We start from the raw sequence: 23748 nt of genomic DNA, 5'->3' as shown, positions 1-23748 counted from the left end.
ATTACAATATTATTTAAGGCCATGTGACGAGAGGGTCACGGGACCAAACCTAGTCTTCAATTTTTCTTTCCCAACGTACGTCTAAACGAAATGAGGTATTGCTCTGAAAGTTTAGGAAATGAAAGGAGAGGTAATAAAGCCTATTTCTTTGCTTTGTTCCGGTGGAAATTTTGAGAAAACATTTTTTTTTAAAGAAAATACCAGTGGAAGTTTTCTTTCCCAACTTACGTCCACACGTAATGAGATATGGTGTTAAAAATTTGGCACGACAATTAGAAGGCATGCAAGAATATGTCTCTGGTCCTAAATAATTAGAATTGTGAAAAGTTTTTTTTTAATTACTATTTTGGAGAAACACCGACCGTGCTGTCGTCAAACTTTGCAAGCAATTTGCAATATTGTCAATGGGCTAGTTATGAGGTTTATATTGATCAAAGTGGGGCAAAACAACAAAAATAGCTCACGAACATTATGCACAAATAATGCAAAAACTAATGTTCGCATTTGAAATGCAAATAAACATATTTGGTCTGATATACGTATCAGTCTGGTATCAGCTGTATCAAAGCAGCACTAGCGCAGCGAGTAGACTACTTCGAACTTTTAGGGGTCTGTGGGCAAACGATCCTTTAATATTTATTAACATCTCCCGAAAAAAATGTCCGCGTTATTTAAACTTTTATTTTTCAATATGGGTGAAAAATATTGGTCTTAGGGCTAACTTGATCAGCTGTTATAATCATCACATGGCCTTAAATTAATACGAAATAAAATGTGTACTTGTCAGTTGTATCGCAAAGTATAATATTCGATGTACTTTCCAAAGTATGTAAATTTAAAAAAGTTCCATTATCCATTATAGCTTCATTATTGAATTGTCTTGGGTTTACATTCGAAGAGTTACACGATGCTGCATTGAGGCCATGTGACGAGTGGGTCACGTGACCAGATTCCTATCTTCCGCCACCTTTCTTATTTCCCAACTTATTTTCGCACTAAGCGTCACATCGAATTGAAAACTTGGAATAATAAATAAGAAGCACTAAGAAATCTGGGTCTGGTCATAAACTTTAATAATTATAAAAAAAGCAACAAAAAAATTATTTGCCACAAAAAACTATTTTCATAATTATACAAATTTTAGGACCAGACCCACCATTCTTAGTGCTTCTTATTTAGTATCCCAAATTTTCAACTCGATGTGGCGTTTCGTGTAAATATAAGTTGGGAAATAAAAAAAGTTGCGGTAAGGTAGGAATCTGGTCACGTGACCCACTCATCACATGGCCTTAAGCGATAAATTTTCTTTGCGTTGACTTCGTTCTAAATCTCGCTGTCGTAGTTCTTCCTGTACGGTTTTTATCGATCTCTTTTTTTTAAAAGCATCGTTATTGTCCACTCTGAATTTTTTAAAAATTTAAACGATAAATTAAACATACATGATTATTAGGATATTACCAGCTACCGGAAATAATAACAAGAAACTTACTGTTCAATAGAATGATCATTATCAGTTGCTAACTCTATGCTGTCAAAATTCAAATTAGCATTAGTTTGTAAATTTACAGATTGAAGTTTTATATTTTCTTCTCGTTTCTGGCTTATTTCTTCCCGTTCGTTATGTAATGCTGGCCTTATAGTGTCAAATTCTAAATTTGCAGTAGGTTGCAAATTAACAGTTTGTTGAAGTTTTCTATTCTCTCTTCTTTTTCGATTTCTTTCTTATGCTGCTCCCAGTACTGTCGTTTAGCAGTGCTATTTCTACACACACACGCACACACACACACACACACACACACACACACACACACACACACACACACACACACTCTATATACCAAAGTGGCAAGCAGAAGTGAAAGAGCCGAGAGAGCATAGTCAGTCGGTGGCACGCAGAGAGAGGGGCCTGGCCGAGTCAAGCCGACGAGTTACGAAGGTCTGCCGTCATGTGCATGTGTCTGCCATCGCGAGCGTCTCCACGCAATAACTCACATCCGTACCACGGCATTAGATGTTTCACATACAAAAGGCGAATTTTCAATCAAATTTAAGAATTCTCAACAAAAAAGTTGAATTTTAAACTAAAAACATAAATTTTTAAACAGATATTAATTTTATACCGTAAAAAAACGAATTTCTAACAAAATTGCATAATTCTCAATCAAAAAGTTGAATTTTTAATTGAAAAAGATGCATTTTTATAATAATATTAATTTACGGACAAAAAAGACAAATTTTCAATAAAATTCAAGTTGAATTTTGTACTAAAAAAAAAGAATTTTTAAGCAAACAAATTTACTAACAAAAAAGACGAATTTTTAATAAAATTCAAGTTGAATGTTCAACTATAATGATACATTTTTTAATAATGATTTATTTGCTACAAAAAAAGACGAATTTTCAATTAAATTCAAGAATTCTCAATCAAAAAGTTACTTTAAGAAAAAAAATCTCTAAATTCGAAGAGATGTAATAATAGGTTTATAATTGTTTATTGTTCTTAAATAACAATAATGCGTGTAACGTTGCTTTCACTGGGGCCCCCATCCCCTCACCCTTTCCATACATAATAGGTTTTTCGAGCCCCCCCCCCCCCACGCCAAATCGTAACATATTTTGTGAAAGATTTATAATATTTATTAATAATAAATATTATTACGATTAATATTACCAATTTACTTGGAAATTAAACTGTTTGGTTGTAAATTAACTTTTTTGTTGAAAATTTATATTTTTTCATTCTTTTTGGTTCAAAAGTCTACTATTAGATTTTTTGTTTGGAATTCATCTTAATTAAAATTAATACATGGATTGGAAAAAGTGTACAAACAATTTCAATTATTTTTTGGTTAAAACTTTTATTATTTGGTTGTAAATTTAATTATTTTCTTACAAAAATTAATTACTTGTTTAAAAATTTAAAAGTTTCAACATTATTTAGAACATGAGAAATAAAAAGTTTTTTTAAATCAAACTGCATGGTGGCCGTTTTAAATAAAGAAAACAGTAACGGTTATTTACCGATTCGCAAACATTTTTCACGATCAGTAAAATATAAAAAAAATGTAGCCCTTAGCTAAACGTTTTTCCATTTGAAGTAATAAAGAATAAACTACAAATTAAAGCAGTCAAAGTGGAAGTCGTAGAATTGTAAATTATTAAACATTGAAGTTTAAAATTTTTAAAATGAAATGCAGATAAACTGCAAAATTCAGAATTTTGAACATTCATAAATTATAGAGTTCAAAAATTTAGAATAAGTTTCAAAAATAGAAATCCACGTTAACTTCTTCAATACTCTAAATTACAAAATCATTCAATAAACTTTTTAAAAATTTCAAAATGATATTATTAAGTTATTTTAGGCTAGAAGCATACAAAATTAAACATTTTTAAACACAAAAGTTCTTAAATTAGAAGTTAAATTATTTACATTTTCAATAGTTTGAGCATTCTTGAAAAGCTTTAAAGTTTTATTTCAAAATCGTGAGAAATCTAGAACTTGTTTTAAATTTTTTCAAATTTAAAAACATTTTTGAAATTTTTTCAGAACTTCTATATAACTTTTATAACTAATTGAATGATTGAAGTTAGGAAAAATTAGAGTAATTTTAAGAGATATTTAGAAGCTTTAAAAAGATTAAAAATTAATTTAGAATTTGAAATGATATTAAATATTTTAAACGAAGTGTGTGTACCGACAAAATTCTACTATTGCCCACAACCTAATTTAAAACAAAATGTAAATTTTTTCAGATTTCAAATGAAAAATTTAGAAGCTTTTTAAGAATTGTGCAGAATTTTAAAAAAATGGTACGTAAGACTTTATTCATTTCAAAATATGTTTAAAAATACTGAAACAAATTTCCACACCTTTCGTTTAAATTAATTGACATCATATAAGTTTTAAATTAATTTTGAATCCTTTCAAAACTTCTAAATATCTATTAAAATTACTCCAATTTATTCTGCAAATATTAAGTTTTCAATTATTATTACTACATAAAAATTCAACAATTTCCCCACAATTTCCCTTACAAATTAGACATTTTTAAAATTGAACTTAACCCTCAAAGTGCATACATGGTAAAAATCACGGTAAAGTGAATCATGGGTGATCAACACCCCAGCGTATTTAATCATGTATTTTTTAATCTTTATTGAATATTTCATCACAATAAAATAATCCGATATAGTTTAAAGTATCTTTTTTAAAGAAGAGTTGATTTTACAGCCATTTATTTATTTTAAGTTTGTTAAAAAAATTATTGAAAAAAGTGAAAAAATGGGATTTTTACTTAAAAATTTATAACTCATGCAATTTTAATCATTTTAACCTGAAAATGTATGGCTATACTTTTGAAATAGTGTACTTTCATAAAAAAATATTGCAACATGGGTGATTTCAAAAAAGATATTTATTTGCACCCTACGATTTACTTAACTTTTATTTACTCAATTTTTTTTTTAATTAAATATGGTATATAAGAGTTTGAAAATTTCTTGGGGTGTCAGACACCCACAATGCACTCTAAGGGTTAAATTAACAATAAAATTTTGCTAAATATTAAATAATTATTCTTTTTCTTAATAAAATAAATCAAATGTATTAAAAAGTGAATCATTTCAACTGAAACAATATTTTTTAATTTAATAAAAGCCATTATTTACGAATATATTATTATGTTATTTTTAAGTTGAAAATAGTTTATAAAGTTTCAATTGAACCTTTTAACTTTTAAATGACTAAGACTTTCGAACTTTGAACTAATTTAGAATTCGTTTTATCAAATAAATTATTGTTTAGTTTTTAATATTAAAAGTACAGATCAATTAAAAAATTATCTATTAATTTATTTATATTTACAGTTGATAAAATATAACGGTTTTTCATCAAAAAATTTCAACTTCAAACGCTTTTAATATTGAAATGTGCAAATCTTCAAGATTGCACTTTAAAATTCTTTAAATTAAAAATATATGCTCCAAAATAAAAATGTTAAGTGAAGAATTTTTGAAGTAAACGATTTTTGAAAAATGCATTGTAAACTGAATGATATCATAATTAAAAAAGATATCAATTCAACTAATTATTTTAAAAACTGTTGAAATCGAACTTGAACCGACTTTTCTTCTGAAAATTTCGGAAATTCCCGGTTGACAAATAAATTCCCCCGTTTTACAATTCACCATTTAAACAATTGTCTTTGTGTGGGTTAACTTTTCGTAACTTTTCCAGTAATTGTCGATTTACCTTATATGACTCCAAAAAGAAAAGAAAAATCTTTCGAAAATATTCGTTAACTTCAAAAAAAATCAAAAACTTACCTTGACGCTCAAAACTAGTTTGCACCGAAGTTAAAGTTGTCGTGGGTCGTTTCAGACCCAACGCGAACTTGACTTGCTCACTGCGAAGGCCAGGCTGTCACTGGGAAAACGCGATTCAGCACAATTCTAAACTCCTTTTTTTATGGGGGTAGGTATTTCCGGGGTATTCGGATTCTTAAAAGTGAGACAAATAAAAAATGCCTTGGGTCTAATACGACTCATGATAACCGAATCGGGTTTCAAAGAATTCAGAGTCAATTAATAAGAATTCAGGGAGAAATATAAAAATAATAATTTAAAATCTCTTCAAATCGTTTAAATTCTACTAATTGCTAACCAAAAAAGTGACTAATGGTGACAAAACAATTCCAATGAATTGGAAACATTGCAATGAAACATTCATTTGTTTCAATACATTTTAAGTCATTCTACTGAAAATTAGGGAAAACGAGAAGAATTTGATGCAATTAATAATAAAAAAAATCCATTAAAAACAATCAAGAGAATTCAAAAGAATACAAAAATATGAAAAAAAAATTCATTGAACTGAGTCAGTTTGAAATAAGTTTAGAAAAATTAAAGAAAATTTAAAAGAATTTTCGGAAATGCCTTAGAATTTAAGGTGAGTTTTAAAAACTTCAAGATGAATTAAATAAAAATCTATTTGAGTACATTTAGAAAAATACAAAAGGATTTAAAAGATTTCAGGACAAATTAATAAGAATTCAGGGAAAATTCTAAATTAATTGCACAAAACATTTGAAAATCTCTTGAAATCATTGAAATGTTAAAATTCCTTAAAATTATTAAAACTTTAGGAAATTCCTTAGAATTTTTTAAATCTTATCAAAATATTTCCAAGTCTTTGAAATCCCTTAAAACTATTGAAAAAATTTTTAATAAATCTTTTAAAATTTCCTAAAATATCTAAAATCTTTTAAAGTTTTTTGAAATAACCAGATAAATAAATACTATTACCAATTTTGAAATTAATTTAATTATGTAGAATTTAGTAAATTTAGAAGCATTCAATTAAATTTTAAAAATCCAAAAGAATTCAGGATAAATTAATAAAAATTCAGGGTGAATACAAAAAAATAATTTCAACTCTCTTCAAATCTTTGAAACCCTACGAAATAACTCATTTCTCTTGAATAATTTCCTTAAAATCCACTTAAAAATTTTGACTTTAGAAAAAAAAAATTTGTTTTTAATTTTTTTAATCAAAAAAAAAATAATAATAATAATTTTATTTCCAAACTTTGTATCTATAAAATTTATCTATATTATTATGAATAATTTATTAATGAATTGCTTCAAAATTAATAATCAAATTTTGGTAATAATTCTCCCTTCGAGCTATTTAAAACAATTATAAATTTCTAGAATTTTTTTTTTAATTTCCTAAAATATTTAAAATACTATGAAATTCTACAAAATATCTCACTTCTAGAGAGTACATGATTTAAAATCCCCTAAAATCGCTTCTTAATCATTTAAACAAATAAAAAATATCTAGGAATCTTTTAAAAGTCCCTAAAATATTTAAAGTCCTTTGAAATCTTACAAAATATCTCACTTCTAACAAATAAATTCTTTCGAAAAACCTCAAATCCCTTCAAATTATTGAAATCAATTAAAAATTTCTAGAAATCTTTTTAAATTTCTTCAAATATCTAAAATCCTTTAAAATCTTACCAAATATCTCACTTCTAGTGTATATATTATTTAAAATCAACTAAAATCTCTTAAAATTATTCAAATCAATTAAAAAGTGGTAGGGATCATTTAATATTTCCTAAAATATTAAATGTTATTTAAAATCTTACAAAATGTCTCAGTTCTAGTGAATAAATTCTTTAAAGTCCACTAAAATATTATAAAATCCCGTGAAATTCTAAGATGTTATTTTCATTAAATCCTGTAAAATTTATTAAAATACATCATTTTTGAAAATAATAATAAATATTTTTGGAAAAATATTGAGTAATTAATAATTTCTGATTGAATTAATTAAAATTTTTTTCTAATTTTATTTGAAAAAATATATTTTAAAGGAAATAATGAATAATAATAAATAATAATTTTTAGGAAATAATTTTAATTTAGAAAAAAATATATATTGAAGAATTTTGGACAATTAAATCAGAAAAAGGAGTCCAATTGTATAATTTCTAAGTCGAAGCGCCAAAATTAAACAATTAAAAAAAGAAAATATAAAATAATTGATTGATGAAAAAGTTAAAATTAATATAATTAATATAATAATAACATTGTAAATATATAATTTTATAAAATTTATTTTAATTAATGATATTAATATTAAACTTATAATTCAAATTGTTAATAAAATTAAATAAAATGAGTAATAATAAATAAAAAATAAAATTTTAAAGAATAAAATAAAATTTATTTTGATTTGAAGAAACACAAAATTGAATAATTTCAGGATAAAATTTAGAAAATAAGACAATGTAAAAACGCTCAAAATGGAATATTTTATAATTTGAGTTTTGGAAATTGGGTCATTTAAAATTCAGAGGAATTAAAATTTTATTATTTATGATTAAAATCGTTCAAAATTAAATAATTAAAATTGTTTGAATTTGAATAATTTTGAATTCAAAGCGATTAAGATTTCATAATTGAATATTACAAACTAAGCTTTATCTTTCAAAATCAAACCTCAAATTCTAGAATTTTGAATTGTTAATACATAAAAAATTATAATTTAACATTAAAATTGATTACCCCAATTTTTCTAAAATGAAAATAATTTAATTATTCTAAAAAAAAACTTTCGAAATAAATATCAATTTCAAATAGGAAATATTAAAAATGGTAAAGTTTCAAAATTCAATCAATTCAATTATCTTGCAAAACTAAAACCTATGAAAGGTGAAAATTAAAAATATAACGTTGAGCATTGAAAATTCTGAACTCTAAAATTCTAAACATTTAAAATAACCGAAATTATTGATTTACTAAGATATCAATTTCAAATAGTTTAATTGTTACTATTTTAAATTTTAAACTCAATTTCTAATTTTTTTAAATTCAAATCTTTATTTCGAATTTTTATTCATTCTTGAAATTTTTCAAATAAATATGATTTGATTTTGAATTGTGAATCTTCATAATTGTAGAACTTTGAATTGTAAATCTTTAAAATTGTATCAATTTTAATTGTACATTACAAAAATAAAATTTTCTATTTGTCAAAATTTACACTTTAAAAATTATACAAATTTTAAGTTTTATTATTAAAAATGCTGTTATTTTAATGGCTTAAATTTCAAATTTCATCAATTTGGAAGCTATAAAAATGAAAACGGTTGACTTTTGATTTTCAAAATAATCAAAGTTTAAGGATTTTTATTTATAAATCCAGAAATTTACACTGCAAATTGTTAAAATGAAAGATTTTGTATTGTAAATCTTAAAGTTAAGTTACTCATATTTCCAATTTAATCAATTTGGAGGATTTAAAACTGAAAAATTTTACTTCTGACCTGCAAAATCATAAAATTTAAGAACTTTTATTTATGGATCTTTAAAATTAAAGAAATTAAAACTGCAAATTGTTAAAATTTAAGAATGGAATTGTAAATATTTCAAATTGAAGAGTTTAAAATTTTTAAAATTTACAATTAAAAATTATACAAGTTTTAAGTTTTACAATAAGAAATGATTTTATTTTATTGACTTAAAAATTCAAATTCCATCAATTCGGAAAATTTTAAATTTTGATCTACAAAACCCTCAAATATAAGAATTTTTATTTATCTATCTTTAAAATTTAAGATTTTTAAGCTGTAAATTGTTAAAATTAAAGATTCTGAATTGTAAATCTTCAAAATTCAAGTTTTTAATTTAGAAAATTTACAATTCAAAAATTAAGCAAGTTTTAAACTTTACACTTAAAAATTATTTCATTTTATTGATTTACATTTGAAATTTCCAGAATTTGGAATATTTGGAATTAAAAAATCCGGACTTTTGATCTTCAAAATCATCACAATTTAAGAATTGTTATTTATATCTTCCAAAAAGAAAGAACTTTCAATTCTAAATGTTCAAAACTGAAGAATTTTAAATTGCAAATCGTTAAAATTGAAGAATTTTTAATTTAACGGTATTTTTGCCAATCACGTGATTACGGTACTAAAAGTAAGTTTAAAAAATTGTCATACTTTTCATTTTTACCGATTCCTTTGCCTGGTTGCCATCCCATTCCTCGTAACATTGCCTCTCCATACTTGTCAATTGGAACTTGTTCGTAATCGTCGAGTGTGGACTAGAAAAAAAAAAATTTCCAATTAATTTTATGGTTGATAATTCTTAAATTAGGAAATTCTCATGGATCACAGTTCGTGACTTTTTCTCCTTTAAATTAAAAATTTTTAAATACCTCAAATTGATAGAGGGGTATTTTCTTTTAAAAATTCCCTGAATTTTCCGCACTATTTTTTTTTTCTTATCATTTATATTCAATGACGAAAACTCGGATCTTGTAATATTTGTAATTTATGATATAAATGAAATAATACAAGTTTAAATTAAAATTATTAACTTTCAATTCGATTCATATGATTTCAAAACAATTTAACTTAAATTCGGAAGAATACAAAACTCCACTGATTTCAGTGCTATTGGGCTAAATTTAAAGTAATTTAAAGGATCAATTTTGAACAAAAAAAAACCAAAGATGAATTAAAAAAAAATAAATGTAATAGATGATATTGCAACAAAAAAATATTTTAAATTGAAAGTCGTCAAATCCAGCGAAACAGAACGAATTTTTAACAAATAATGTAATTTTTCAAGTAAAACAGATCAGTTTTTAACCAAACTAAATAAAAGACAAATTCTCAATAATCGAAATTTTTAAAAATCCATTGGATTGAGTAAAAATTAAATAAATTTACAAGAATTCCAGTATTACCAAAAAATTCAAAAAAATTCTTAAAACTTGAAAATAATTTTGAAGAATTCAGGATAAATTAATAAGAATCCATGGCGAATTCCAAACGACAAAAATATTGGAAAAACTCTTAAAATATTTTAAGCCACCTACAAAATTACTCACTTTTTGTGTGTGTGTTTGAAATCCATTTAAATATTATAAAATGCAAGATAGCCAATAAATTTTATTTTCAAAATTCCCTGACTAATTTCTCATTTTCCCAGACCATTCATATTTAAAGGTGATAATTCGAATTTTCTAACAATTTGATTATACAATCTTTTATGAATGAAATAAAACAATTTTTTATTTTGATCCTTAAAAATGACTAATTTTCATCAGCAATTTGACAAATGTTCTTTTGAATTAAAAAAGAATTCGATTGATAAGACTTCTAAAGAATTCAAATTAAATTCAAAAATTGTTAATGCCTTGGAAAACATTTTTAAAATCGGAAAAATTCAATTGGTTCCAATTAGAAAAATTAAAAAACAATTTAAAAATATATTTTAAGAACTTGATTGAATACCTAAGAATTCAAGATGAGGTTAAAAGACTTTATCACCAATTTAAATCAAAACTTTCAAAAATTAAAAAAAAAAACATTGAATTAAATAGAATTGAATGACTTTATAAGAATTTAAATAATTTTTTTTTAATTCAATAGAATTCCAATGAATTTATAGGAATTCAGGGTAAATTACAAAAATTTAAATCTTTAAAACCTTGTTAATTTATAACTAAGGAAGTTACTGGTTGCTAAAAAACCATTCATTTAAATTCAAAAAATTAAAATTATTATTTTATTTTCATTATTATTAATTATTTTAATTGTTTTGAAATTAACTTGAATTGTTTTGTAGTATTTAGGAACTTCGTTGGCTATAAATTGACAGGATTTTAAAGATTTGAATTTTTTTAATATTAAAAATTTTTAATCAAATAATAATAATTTATTTTTCATCATATTTTTTAAATAAATCTTAATTTTAAAAACTTTTAAATTGAAATTCATTAAAAAAATCACGCTAAATTTAACAAGCAATTAAATCAATTGAAAAGAATTAAATGAATTAAAAACAATTTTAAAAAATGAAAAAAATTGATTGAATTGAGGAAGTTCGAAATGAGTTTAGAAAAATGAAAAATGAATTCAAAAGAATTTGATTTAATGCCAACAAATTTAAGATTAGTTTAAATGATTTCAATATGAATAAGATAAAAAATTTTTCGAAATCCATTGAATCAGGTATAATTGAGTGAATTTAGAAAAATTCAAAAAGATTAAAAATAATTCAGGATAAATATTAAATTAATTTTTGAATAAATTACTACAAATAAAATCCCTTAAAATCATTGAAATCCTTGAAAATTTGATAAAACCTCTTAGAATCTTTTTAAATATTTTAAAATACGCTAAAATATTTCCAATCCTTTGAAATCCCATTAAATTATTGAAATCAAACATTTTGATAACATTTGCTGGGATTTTTAATACCAAATAGTAGAATTTTCAACTAATAAAGATAACAAAAATAAAAATTTTTAACAAAAAATGGAATATTAAAATTTTCAGATGAAAAATTAAACTTTTAACAATATAGCTCAATTTGTAACAAAAGAAGTTCATTTTGAACTAAAAAAGACAACATTTTGTAGCTCAAAATGGAATAGTTCAATTTTATCTCTAAAAACTTCATTTTTAACAAAAAAGACGATTTTTTTAACAGAATAGTTCAATTTGCAGCTATACAAATGAATTTTTAACTAAAGTAATAAATTTTCAACAAAAAAATTCTTTTAAATAAAGTAGTATAACTTTGGAAACAGTTAAGTTTAAACAAAACAGACAAATTTCAGAAGAAATACTCAATTTTGAAGTCAAAACATTAATTTTCAACAACAAAAAACAACAAATTTTCAATAAAATAATTAAGTTTTAATTGAAAGAAATTAGTTTGCAACGAAACAAATAAATTTGTAACACAAAATAAAATAGTTCAATCTTCAGTTAAAAATAATACTTTTGCATAACAAAAAAAGAGATTTGAACAAAATACTTAATTTTTTTACTAAAACTAATGAATTTTCCACTAAAAAGATGAATTTTCAACTGAAAGGTCTATTTGTAACAAACAAAAAAATCATTTTCAATCAAAATCAATGAATTGACAACAGGAAAATAATTGATGAAACAGAAAGATTAATTTTTAAGCACCAAGTTTAATTTTCAATAAAATACATGAATTTTCATCCACATGGTTTATTTTTAAACTGAAAGAGATGAAGTTTTGACCAAAAAAGGACAATTAAATTTTCGGTTATTCAATTTTAAACGAAAAAAAAAATAACCAGAGATGAATTATCAGAAGAAAAAAAATGTAATAGTTGATATTGCAATAAAAAAATATTGTAAATTGAAAGTAAACAGATCAGTTTTTAACCAAAAATAAAACAAAAATAAATAAAAGACAAATTTTCAACAAAATAGTTAAATTTTCAACCAAAGAGAAGAAAACTCAACTAATACAATTTTTATAAAAAAAAAAAACAACTGAATTCAACCGAAACAAAAAAGGACGATTTTTCTCTAAAATTTTTATTTTTCACTATAAAAAGATATAAACCTTGCATAAAAATACTTGAGAATATCTCAAATACTTCAATCATTTTACCAACTGATCTTCAGAACCAGTTAAATCAAAATTTTTGAAAATAACAAAAAATATCCATTGAATTGATTAGAATTTTGAGAAAAATTCAAGTTAATTAAAAACATTCAAAAAAATTCCAAAGAATTTAAACGAATTTAGGATAAATTAATAAGAATTTAGGGTTCCAAAAAATAATTTAAAGTCTCTTCTAATCTTTGAAACCCTGAAAAAGACTTTACTTCTCGTGAATGAATTTTTTGAAATCCAATAAAATATTACAAAATCACGTGAAATTCTATGCTAATATTTCTTGAAATCCTTGAAAATTAGGTAAAATACCTTGAGCGCTTGTAATGAAATCCTCAAAAATCATCTGAAATCCCGTGAACTCTTTAAAAATATCTTAAAACCTTACAGATACTGTAAAATCGTTCCATATCTTCCAAAATTCTAGAAAATTCTTTATCCAAAAATATTTTAAACACTTTGAAATTCCCTCAAATTACTTAAATTAATAAACAATTCTTTGGATTTTTTTTAATTACCTGCAATATTTCAAATCAGAAGCTCTTGAAAATGCCTTAGAAGTTTTAAAAATTCTCCAAAAATCATAGAAATTCTTCTAAATTACTGAAATCTATTTAAAATTTCTCGAAATCTTTTGTTATTATATTTTTAGTTAAAATCATTAATTTTTAACCCAGAAAAAGGGTATTTTCCAAAAAATAGTTAAATTTCCAACCAAACTAATAAATATTTGTGAAAAAAATAAGTTACCAAAAAAATAAAATAAAAATAAAAATAAAAAATAATAAAAAAATATTTTCATTTTCAACCAAAAAAGATTTTTCAATCAACAAAGAAAAAATATATCATCCATAATGCTGAGTTTCCAAGTCATAAGGACGAATTTTTTAAAATAAGTTGTATATAAAACACAAAAATATAAATTTTCTAACAAAATGAGTGAATTTTCCGCTAAAAATGACGATTTTTCAACAAAATAGGTACATTATTGTCAATTGAAAAAGATCCATTTTCTAACAAAAATTATACAGCTACATTTTTGTTTTAAAAATAAATTTTCAACAAAAAAAAAGGAATCTTTAAACAAATTTGTTACATTTCTAACCAAAGAAATGAACGTTTAACTAAAAAAATGCATATTTAATAAAAAAATGTTTATCCGAATAGTTTAGCTTTCAACCTAAAAGATGAATTTCCTACAAAAAAAAAATACAAATTTATAAAAGAAATTAATTAATTTTCAATTAAAGCAGATAAATTTTCAACAAAAAATAAAATAGTTTAATTTTCAGTTAAAGAAATAATTTTTTAACTAAATGAAATCAATTTTTAATGGAATAGTTAAATTTTCAACCAAAAGAATGAATTTTCAAGTAAAAAGATGAAATGTCTATAAAACAAATATTCGACAAAAAATGTAATAGATAAAAAATCATTCAAAACATTTTTAAACTAATTATCAACCAAATAAATGAAATTTCAAAAGAAGATTTTTTTATCCAAATACATGAATTTTCAAGTGAAAACGATCAATTTTCAACAAAAAATACAATAGTTTAATTTTATGTTACAGATATAACTTTTTAACTAAATAAAATCAATTTTCAACGGAATAGTTAAATTTTCAATCAAACAGATGAATTTTCAACCAAATACTTAAATTTTTTAATGGAATTTTCAAACTAATAGTTTGAAGACAAATTAAAGACAAATTAGAAAATCAAATTCAAATTCAAAAATCAAATTCAAACTAATAGTTAGAAGACAAATTAAAAAAAAAAAAAAATAGAAGAATTTTCAACTAAAAAAAAAATTTTCAACAAAAAATAGAATAGTTTAATTTTCAGTTAAAGAAATAAGTTATGAAGCAAATAAAATAAACTTTCAAATGAAATAGTTACATTTTCAACCAAAAAATTAAATTTTTATCAAAAAGTAGAATTTTTAACCAAAATGAAGACTTTTTAACAAAATTGTTGAATTTTCCACCAAATAGTTGCATTTATATTAAAAAAGATGAAATTTTTCTCAAAACAGATGAATTTCTTTGTAACAAATTTCCAAAAAACAAAAAGTTGCTCGTTGTTTAGAACTTGCATTCAAAAAATATTTCGATTTCTTTTTAAACACCAAAATATAAACTTCAAATAAAAAGAAAATTTTCTACGAAATACTTCAATTTTCAACAAAACAGTAAAAATTTCAACCAAGTGTGACTTTTTAATAAAATAGTATACTTTTTTATCAAACAATTAAATTTTTATCCAAGAAAGATAAAAATTTCTTTAAAAACAGATACATTTTTAATCAAAAAAAAGACAACAGAAATTTATAAAAAAAGTTGCATTTTTGTCCAAGACATAATTTCTTTTAAAGCAGGTGAACTTAAAAATCAAAAGGACAAAGTTTCAAAAAAGTGTTGAATTTTCAGCCGAACAGTTGCATTTTTATCCGAGAAAAATGCCATTTATAATAAAACAGATGAATTTTTTACTAAAAAATGACAACTTTTTTTTCAAGTTGAACTTACATTTAGAAAAGACTTCAATTCATTTTTCAACACCAAAAATATAAATTTTAAACAAAAAGTAAATTTTCTACAAAATACTTCAATTTTCAACTAAACAGTAGAATTTTTATCCAAAAAATGTGACTTTTTAATCAAATAGTTTAATTTTAAAGAAAAAAATTGCATTTTTATTCAAGAAAGAGGACATTTCTTTTAAAAAAAGATTAACTTTTAATTGGAAAAAAAATAAAAATAAAAATAAGTAAAATAGTTGAATTTCCAGCCAGAAAAAATGTCAGATCTCTTTTTAACACTAAAATATTAAATTTAAACAAAAAATAAATTTTGTAGGAAATAGTTACATTTTCAACAAAACAGCACAATATTCAACCAAAAAGTATGACTTTTCAACGAAATAGCCGAATTTTCAACTAAAAAGTTGCATTTTTTATCCAAGTTACAATTTCTGCTAAAGCAGGTGAATTTTTTAATCAAAAAGACCGATTTTCAAAAAAAAAAAGATTTCAATTGACTTTTCAACACAAAATCTAAAAATTTAAACAAAAATTAAATTTTACAGGAAATTTTTCAATTTTCAACAAAACAGTTCCATTTTTATCCAAAAAATATGCCACATTTCTACTAAAAAAGAAGAACGTTTAAATAAAAAAGATCAAATTTCAGGAAAAATAGCTTTCATCCAAAAAAGATATCAGTTGATTCATCAGCACCAAAATCAGAATTTTAAACAAAAGGTTAATATTTTACGAAAAATAGTTTAATTTTGTACCCAAAAAGACAAAGTTTTAATAAAACCGTAGAATTTGCAATAAAAAATGGTGTTTTTAAAAGAAAATTGTTAAATTCTCAACCAAATAATAAAATTTACGAGTAAAAAGATATTCTTACTTCCTTTTTTCCAATTAAGGATTCGTCCTCTGGCAAAGGAACAACCGGAATATTGGTTTGCTCTGTTCTTTCGCCTTGCATTTGCAGATCTCGTAGAATTTCTTGAGCTGCTTGCTCCTCTAAAGTTGTGGCCGGTTCTTCGGGTCTTTCTTCTTTTACAGTCACCAGTTCCATCGGTTCCGGACCACTTGGAAACGTTTCAACAGTGCCCCCGGAAGCATCTTCAATCACTTCTTGCTTCACTTTAACATTATTCAAATCTCCGTTTGTCGTCGGTTCTGTTTTTGGTTCAAAAATGTCCGCATTGACTTTGTGTAATATTCTCTCGTGCCAAGTTTTTGAACCCAGCATGGGAATAACGAGAGGTTCATTCTTTTTTTCCACACCGCTGTGAAATTAAAATATAATATAACCAGAATGTCTACTCAAATCCTGGAAAAAAATTCCCTGACAATTCTATCATTTATATTTTAATTTATAATTGTATAATTTTTCGCAAGTTTATTAAAAATAATGTTCTTTTTAGTTTCCAGGGATTTAATTAATAAATATTGGGAATGACTAAACTGCGATACGCCACCTAGTGATAAAAATTCGAACTAGAAAGAATAGGCACGATTTTAAAGATGCATTTTAATTTGTGCATAAAAGTGTTTTAACCATTTTTTTGTGGAGTTTACCAAGTATTTATTGGATAATAAAAACAAGTCTTTATCGCAAACAAAGTGTTTTAGATGGAATTTACAACTCAAAGTAAATTTTGTATTACTTTATACATGAAATATTTACTATTTAAAACTCGGATCTAAAAGTTAGGTTAGAATTCGTATTTAAATTCCAGTCGTCTGTTATTCGTATGCTTGGCATAATATGGATAAAATTTGTCGCTACATACATTAATTAAAGTTTATTTAAAATTGCAATGCATTGAAACTCACATGAAATAATGAAATAATTGTATTTTTTTAAACCTATTATACAAAAATGTATTTTTTTCACTGTACAAGATGGAAATTCTATCTAAAACTATTTACTTCTGATGAACATTCGTTTTCAGTATTTAATAATTGTTTTATACTTCACAAAACAATTGTAAAAACACTTTTATGCAAAAATTTAAATACATATTTAAAATTGTACCTAATCTTTCTAGTTCCATTTTGCGGTACCATGTGGCGAAATGGTAGACTAACATTCCCAATAATAAGATAAATTAAATAAATAATGAAATAAAGCTAAAAACATAATAAATAATTTTTTAATTTGTCTCTAAAGCCCATGAATTTGAATCAAAATTCCAAAATATTTTTATTTTACCTATTTATACTGAAAATTTAGTGCATATTTAGGTAATATAAAAATGTATGTACTATATGAAAACTTAATTGAAACCGCTTCATATTCCTAATTTTTCAAGTAGATATTTGAATTATAAATAAAAAAACAAAAAAGATAGATTAATTTTTATCCGAATAGTTGAATTTCCAACAAAAAGGATTATTTTTCTACCAAAAAGACTATTTTTCAAACAACAAAAAATATATATATTAATTTTCAATGAAAGAGTTGAATTTTCCACTGAAGAAGATCAATTTTCAAACAAATAGCGGAATTTAGAACTAAAAATAAAAAACAGGTTGAAAAATTTTTTAAGTTGAATTTTCAACTATAAAAGACCTATTTTTAACCAAATAGATAAATTTTCAACCAAACTAGTGAATTTCCAACTAAAATTATGAATCTTTATTAGGAATAGATGACTTTCTGAGAAAAAATGCCAATTTTGAACCAAGTAGTTTTATTTTTAAGCAAAAACACGAAATTTCCACCAAATAGTTGAATTTCAAACCAAAATAGCTCAGTTTAAAAAAAAAAAAGAAAAAAGAAAAGAAAAACAGATTTATGTTTAAACAAATTTTATTTAACTCTTATCCAAGTAGTTTTATATCCAACCAAAAATGAATTAATTACTCAAATAATCAGTATTTATTTTAAATACTTGAAATTTTAAGCAAAAAAATGGTTTTTCAAACAAGACAAGTGATGTTTAAAACAAACAAAAAATGTCATTTTCTAGCAAGAAAGACAATTTAAAAAAATTTGCATTTTTAACAAAAAATTTAATTTTCAATTATAAAAGACAAATTTGTAACCAAATAATTAAATTTTTCAACAAACTAGTGAATTTCCAACTAAAATGATAAATCTTTATCTGCAATAGATGAATTTCTGAGAAATGATTTCAATTTTAAACCAAGTAATTTTATTTTTAAGCAAAAAGATGAGTTTTCTACCGCAAAGATGATTTAAAAAGAAACAACAAAAAAACCATCAATGTTCACCGTAATATTTGCATTATCAAATAAAAATAAGAAGAATTTTCAACCAAATAATTGAATTTCAGGCCAAAAAAGATCAGTGATAAAAAAAAAGAAAAACAGATTTATGTTTTTAACAAATTTAATTTAACGTTTAATCTAGTAGTTTTATGTCCAACCAAAAAATGAATGAATTACTAAAATGATCAATATTTATTTGAAATACTTCAATTTTTAAGAAAAAAAAATGGTTTTTCACACAAGACAAGTAATTTTAAAAAAAAAAATTAATTTTCTAGCAAGTAAGACAATTTAAAAATATATGAATTTTTAACAAAAAATTTGAATTTTCAATGATAAAAGACAAATTTTTAACCAAATAGTCAAATTTTCAACCAAACTAGTGAATTTCCAACTAAAATTATAAATCGTTATCTAGCATAAATGGATTTTTGAGAAAAGGTCTTAATTTTTAAACAATTAGTTTAACAAGACGAATTAATTACTAAAATGATCATTATTTTATTAAAATACTTGGACTTTGAAGCAAAAAAAAAATGGATATACACACAAGACCATTAATTTTCAAACGAAAATATTAAATAGTTAAATTTTCAACCAAAACAGTGAATTTCTCACTAAAATTATCCATCTTTATCTGGAATAGATGAATTTTTGTGAAGATTTCAAATTTGAACCAGGTAGTTTTATTTTTAAGCAAAACAATGAATTTTCTACTGGAAAGATGATTTAAAAAAATGACTGCTCACCGTAATATTCCCATTATTAAACACAAAGACTAATTTTCAACCAAATAGTTGAATTACAAGCTAAAAATATCTAGCAAAAAAGACAATTTGAAAAAATATGCATTTTTAACAAAAAAAAGTTGAATTTTCAATGATAAAATACCAATTTTTAACCAAATAGTCCAATTTTCAACCGAACTAGTATAATTCCAACTAAAATAATAAACCTTTATCTGGAGTAGATGAATTTTTGAGAAAAAATTTCAATTTGAACTAAATAGTTTTATTTTTAATCAAAAAGATGAATTTTCTACCACAAAGATGATGTTTCAATAAAATACATGAATGTTCAACGAAATATTTGCGTTATCAAATACAAAAAGACTAATTCTCAACCAGATAGTTGAATTTCAAACTAAAACAGATAGTGTTTGAACCAGAAATGGAAAAAAATCGTTTTTACCAAAGAACACGAATTTGATAGAAAATACATGAATTTTAAGTTAAAAATAGAAATTGTAAAATAACAATTAAATAGTTGAATTGTCAATTAAAAAATTCATTTTCAACCAAAGTGACTAATATTCAATTAAAATGATGAATATTCAACTGAAATAATTGAATTTGAAACCAAAAACATGAATTTTCAACTAAAATGATGAGCCATTTACTAAAGTCATTAAATTTCCAGCAAATGTGTAGTTTTCTACTCAGAAAATAAATTTTTATCATAATAGTCAAAATTTTCAAATAAAAAATAGATTTCAACCAAATATGTAAGTTACAGTTCCAATAAAAAAATCAATTTTTACGGATAAAAAACAAACAATTTTTAACAAAATAGTTAAAGGTGCAAATTAATTTTCAGCTGAAGAAAACAAATTTTTTAACAAAGATTAACATTTTTTATAATAAATAATGACATTTAACAAAACCAAAAAAAACGAATTTGTAAAAAAAATACATTCATTTTCAACTAAAACTGATAAATTTTCAAACAAAAACAAAATGATTCAATTTCAAATTTAAAAATTGATTTCAAACACAAAAAAAAAAACGAATTTTCAACAGAACAATTCAAGTTGCAAGTGGAATAGTTCAACTTTCAGGAAAAAATTAATTTTCACCTAAAAAACAACTCGGAATGAAAATCGTATTAGTTGGTATTTCAACAAAGAGGATTTAAATTTTTAATGAAAAATAATATAAATTGAACCAAAAAGAACGAATTTTCAACTAAAAATGATCAATTTTCAGCCAAAAAGAAATTGGTTGTATTTTCAGATTAAAAAATTGATTTCAAACCCAAAAACGAATTTTTTACCAAGTATTTTAGTATGCAGTAATATAGAGCTACATTTACAAATTAAGAATCATTGTTATTTAATTCAATGTTTAGATTTAAAAAAATGAAGCACGCTCTCGAAAAAATTCCCGGATGAAACTGTGTTTTTATTTCTCAATATTAAACATAGAAACAATTGAAAACTACGTTATCAAACGAATTTTTAAATATTAAGGTTTTTAATCATTTTTGAAAATTGTAAAGAAGTACAAGATTTCAAAATAAATTAATTTTGAACCAAATACTTAAATTTTTCACTAGAAAATATCAATTTTTAACAAAAAATGTAGCTAAAAATTTTTATTTAAAAAATTCATATTTTACAAAAAATATCGGATTTTCAAGAAAATAGTTCAACTTTCAACATAACTGATGAATTTTTAACTTAAATGATGAATGTTCAACTAAAAAAGTTGAATCGTCAACAATAAAAAATTCATTTTTCTTAAAAAAATAAATTGTCAACCAAAAATTGAATAATTAAATTTTTAGTAAAAAAAATGAATGTTAAATAAAAGAGAGAAATTTTTATCTAAAATGATAGTATATTCAACTGAAAAAATAGTTACATTTTCAGTTTAAAAAATAACATAATTTTAAATCAAAGAATAAACAAATTAAAAAAAAGTTGAATATTCGACTAAAAAAATTCCTTTCCATTCAAAACCTATAAAATTAATTTTTAACTAAGAATGATAAATATTTAACTAGAATACTTGAATTTTTAAACAAGAAAATTAACTGGCAAAGAAAAAGATAATTTTCTACAAAAAAATTTATTTTTAACAAAATATGTGGATTCTCAACGAAATAGTCGAATTTTCAATTAAAACCCAAAAACAAATTTTCGTCCAAATTCTTGAATTTTGAATCAGACTAAAATTATTAAAATAATGAAAACCTACATTTTTCGGCGAGCAGAAGTAAATTCTCGGGTTTCAAAATTAAATTCAAAATTACAAGATTTTATTTCCACTTGAGAATATAGAGATTATATAATTTCAGATTAAATTTTCCAAAATAGGACAATTTCATAATTTTCAAAATTGAAAACTTTCGAATTTAAATCATTTTCAATTGAAAGCGACTAAAATTTGCCAAATTTAAATAGAACACTGCATTGCATATTTAGAAGCCGAAGCTTGTTCATTTTCAAAAATATTGAATTGTGTTTACATAAAAAAATGATGCTTTAACATTAATATTGGAGAAATTTTTCTACCATCAAAAAATAAATTCATTGTCATTTTCTCCCTTAAAACTGTCCAATTATAAAAAAATGTAATTTATAAGCCTTTAAAATTAAATTATTCTAAAAAAAACGTTCAAAATTACGTGATTTTTAAAGCAAAACATTAAAAATTAACAATTTTTACTACGGAACATTGAAAAGTAAGCGAATCCGAACTTCATTTAAAACTGATTACATTTTTAAAAATGCTATCATTACATTGCAATTGCGAATTTAAAACTTATAGAAGAGAAAATTTTTTAATTCATCGTAACGATGGGAAATTTTAATTATAACCATTCAAGATTAACTGAACTTTTTAATTATTTTCATTTTAAACCGTACAATTTTCAACTTTTTAACTTTGACAATTTTAACTCTTTTAATTTGAATTTGTTTTTTCAAAGATAAGTTTGAAAAGTTCAATATTTTGATTAAATTAAGAATCTAAACAATCGAACAATTTTGGAATTTTTCAAATACTGAAACTGTACTAAAATTTTCAATGTATAAATTTTAATCTACAAAATTGTGAAATTAAAAAACTCTAAAAATTAAGAGATTTCAAAACAAATATTTTCGAATTTATTTTTTGAAACAGAAAGGAATCACTGTAATTTTTAACGTACAAAATGGAAGATTTTTAAATAGTGTAAAATTTGACGAATTTTTAACTAAAAAATATCAATTTTCAACCAATTTAAAACGAATTTTCAAACAAATGTTTAAATTTTCAAAAAAAAAAATATATATATATATATTTTTGAATTCCAATCATGAATAATCAACAAAAAAAGGAAATTTTAACAAAGTAGTTGAAAAACCTTGCTAAAAAAAAATTATTTTTCAAGCAAGCAGTTGCATATTCAGCAAAAAATTATGAAAAATTTCTGCAACTGATGAATTAAATAAAAAAGGAATTTTCAAGCATGAACAATTTTTCAGTTAACGGAGAAAAAAAAATGTCATAAAAAATCTGGAATTTCCATGCCAAAAACACGAATTTTTTACCCAGCATTTAAATATTCAAATCGAAAATGTGAATTTTGAACCAAAAATATTGACTTTCTTTTTAAACTTTAGAACAATTCCACACGCGAATAATTGGTTAAGTTGAGGTTATGTTACTCAGTTTATTTTTTAACTTACCCTAAAACTTTGATTGCTTTATCATCCAAGCATTCGATGAAGTCGTGTTTCGTCTCCTTTGGAGTACTTTTATTAATAATAGGTTTCTTTATCGATTTCGAAAAACTGAAAGAGATTTTCTTTTCTCCGCCAGTTGCCATTGTTGCCAATTTATTTTCACTATTTTACTAAACTAAAGAGCGCATAGAACTGAAAGTTTACGTTTTGGATTTAAATACATCATTGAATCATCAATAATTGTTTTTCTCTTCCTTGTACATATTAGTATTAACGAGTAAACACTAATTTTTACCAAATTTCCGGGACATAATCATAAATACATCTCACAACTCACACTATTCACAATGCAAACAGCAAACGATGCAAAATGCAAACACAAAAGAAACAAAAGTTGCAAGTTCACTCAGCAGAGAGCGCGCCGTGCTCTTTCCGCGCGAAATTTGAAAAATAATTAACGATGCTTACAAATTAGTTCTGCAATTTAAATGTTCAAATTTCAGAGAAAAAATAATGTGTATTGTTAAAAAATAGTTTTGAATTATTATTGAAATTATAGCCTAATC

The 23748-nt window shown here is 23.3% G+C and overlaps 1 protein-coding gene across 2 annotated transcripts in view; it reads right to left on the bottom strand.

Moving 5' to 3' along the window:
- Positions 1 to 23542, bottom strand: part of LOC117177872 (omega-amidase NIT2) — a 96735-nt gene extending 73193 nt beyond the window's left edge. For both annotated transcript variants that reach the window (XM_033368914.1, XM_033368912.1), the window contains exons 1-3: positions 23186 to 23542; positions 16394 to 16781; positions 9522 to 9625 (exon numbers count right to left, since the gene is read on the bottom strand). In XM_033368914.1, coding sequence (XP_033224805.1) covers positions 9522 to 9625; positions 16394 to 16781; positions 23186 to 23325 — 632 coding nt within the window. In that variant the 5' untranslated portion in view covers positions 23326 to 23542. The remainder of the gene's footprint in view (positions 1 to 9521; positions 9626 to 16393; positions 16782 to 23185) is intronic.
- Between the last annotated feature and the right edge of the window lie 206 nt (positions 23543 to 23748).

The sequence above is a fragment of the Belonocnema kinseyi genome, chromosome 8, assembly GCF_010883055.1.
Source record: "Belonocnema kinseyi isolate 2016_QV_RU_SX_M_011 chromosome 8, B_treatae_v1, whole genome shotgun sequence".
NCBI lineage: Eukaryota > Metazoa > Arthropoda > Insecta > Hymenoptera > Cynipidae > Belonocnema > Belonocnema kinseyi.
This window is presented reverse-complemented; position numbering and strand designations above follow the sequence as displayed.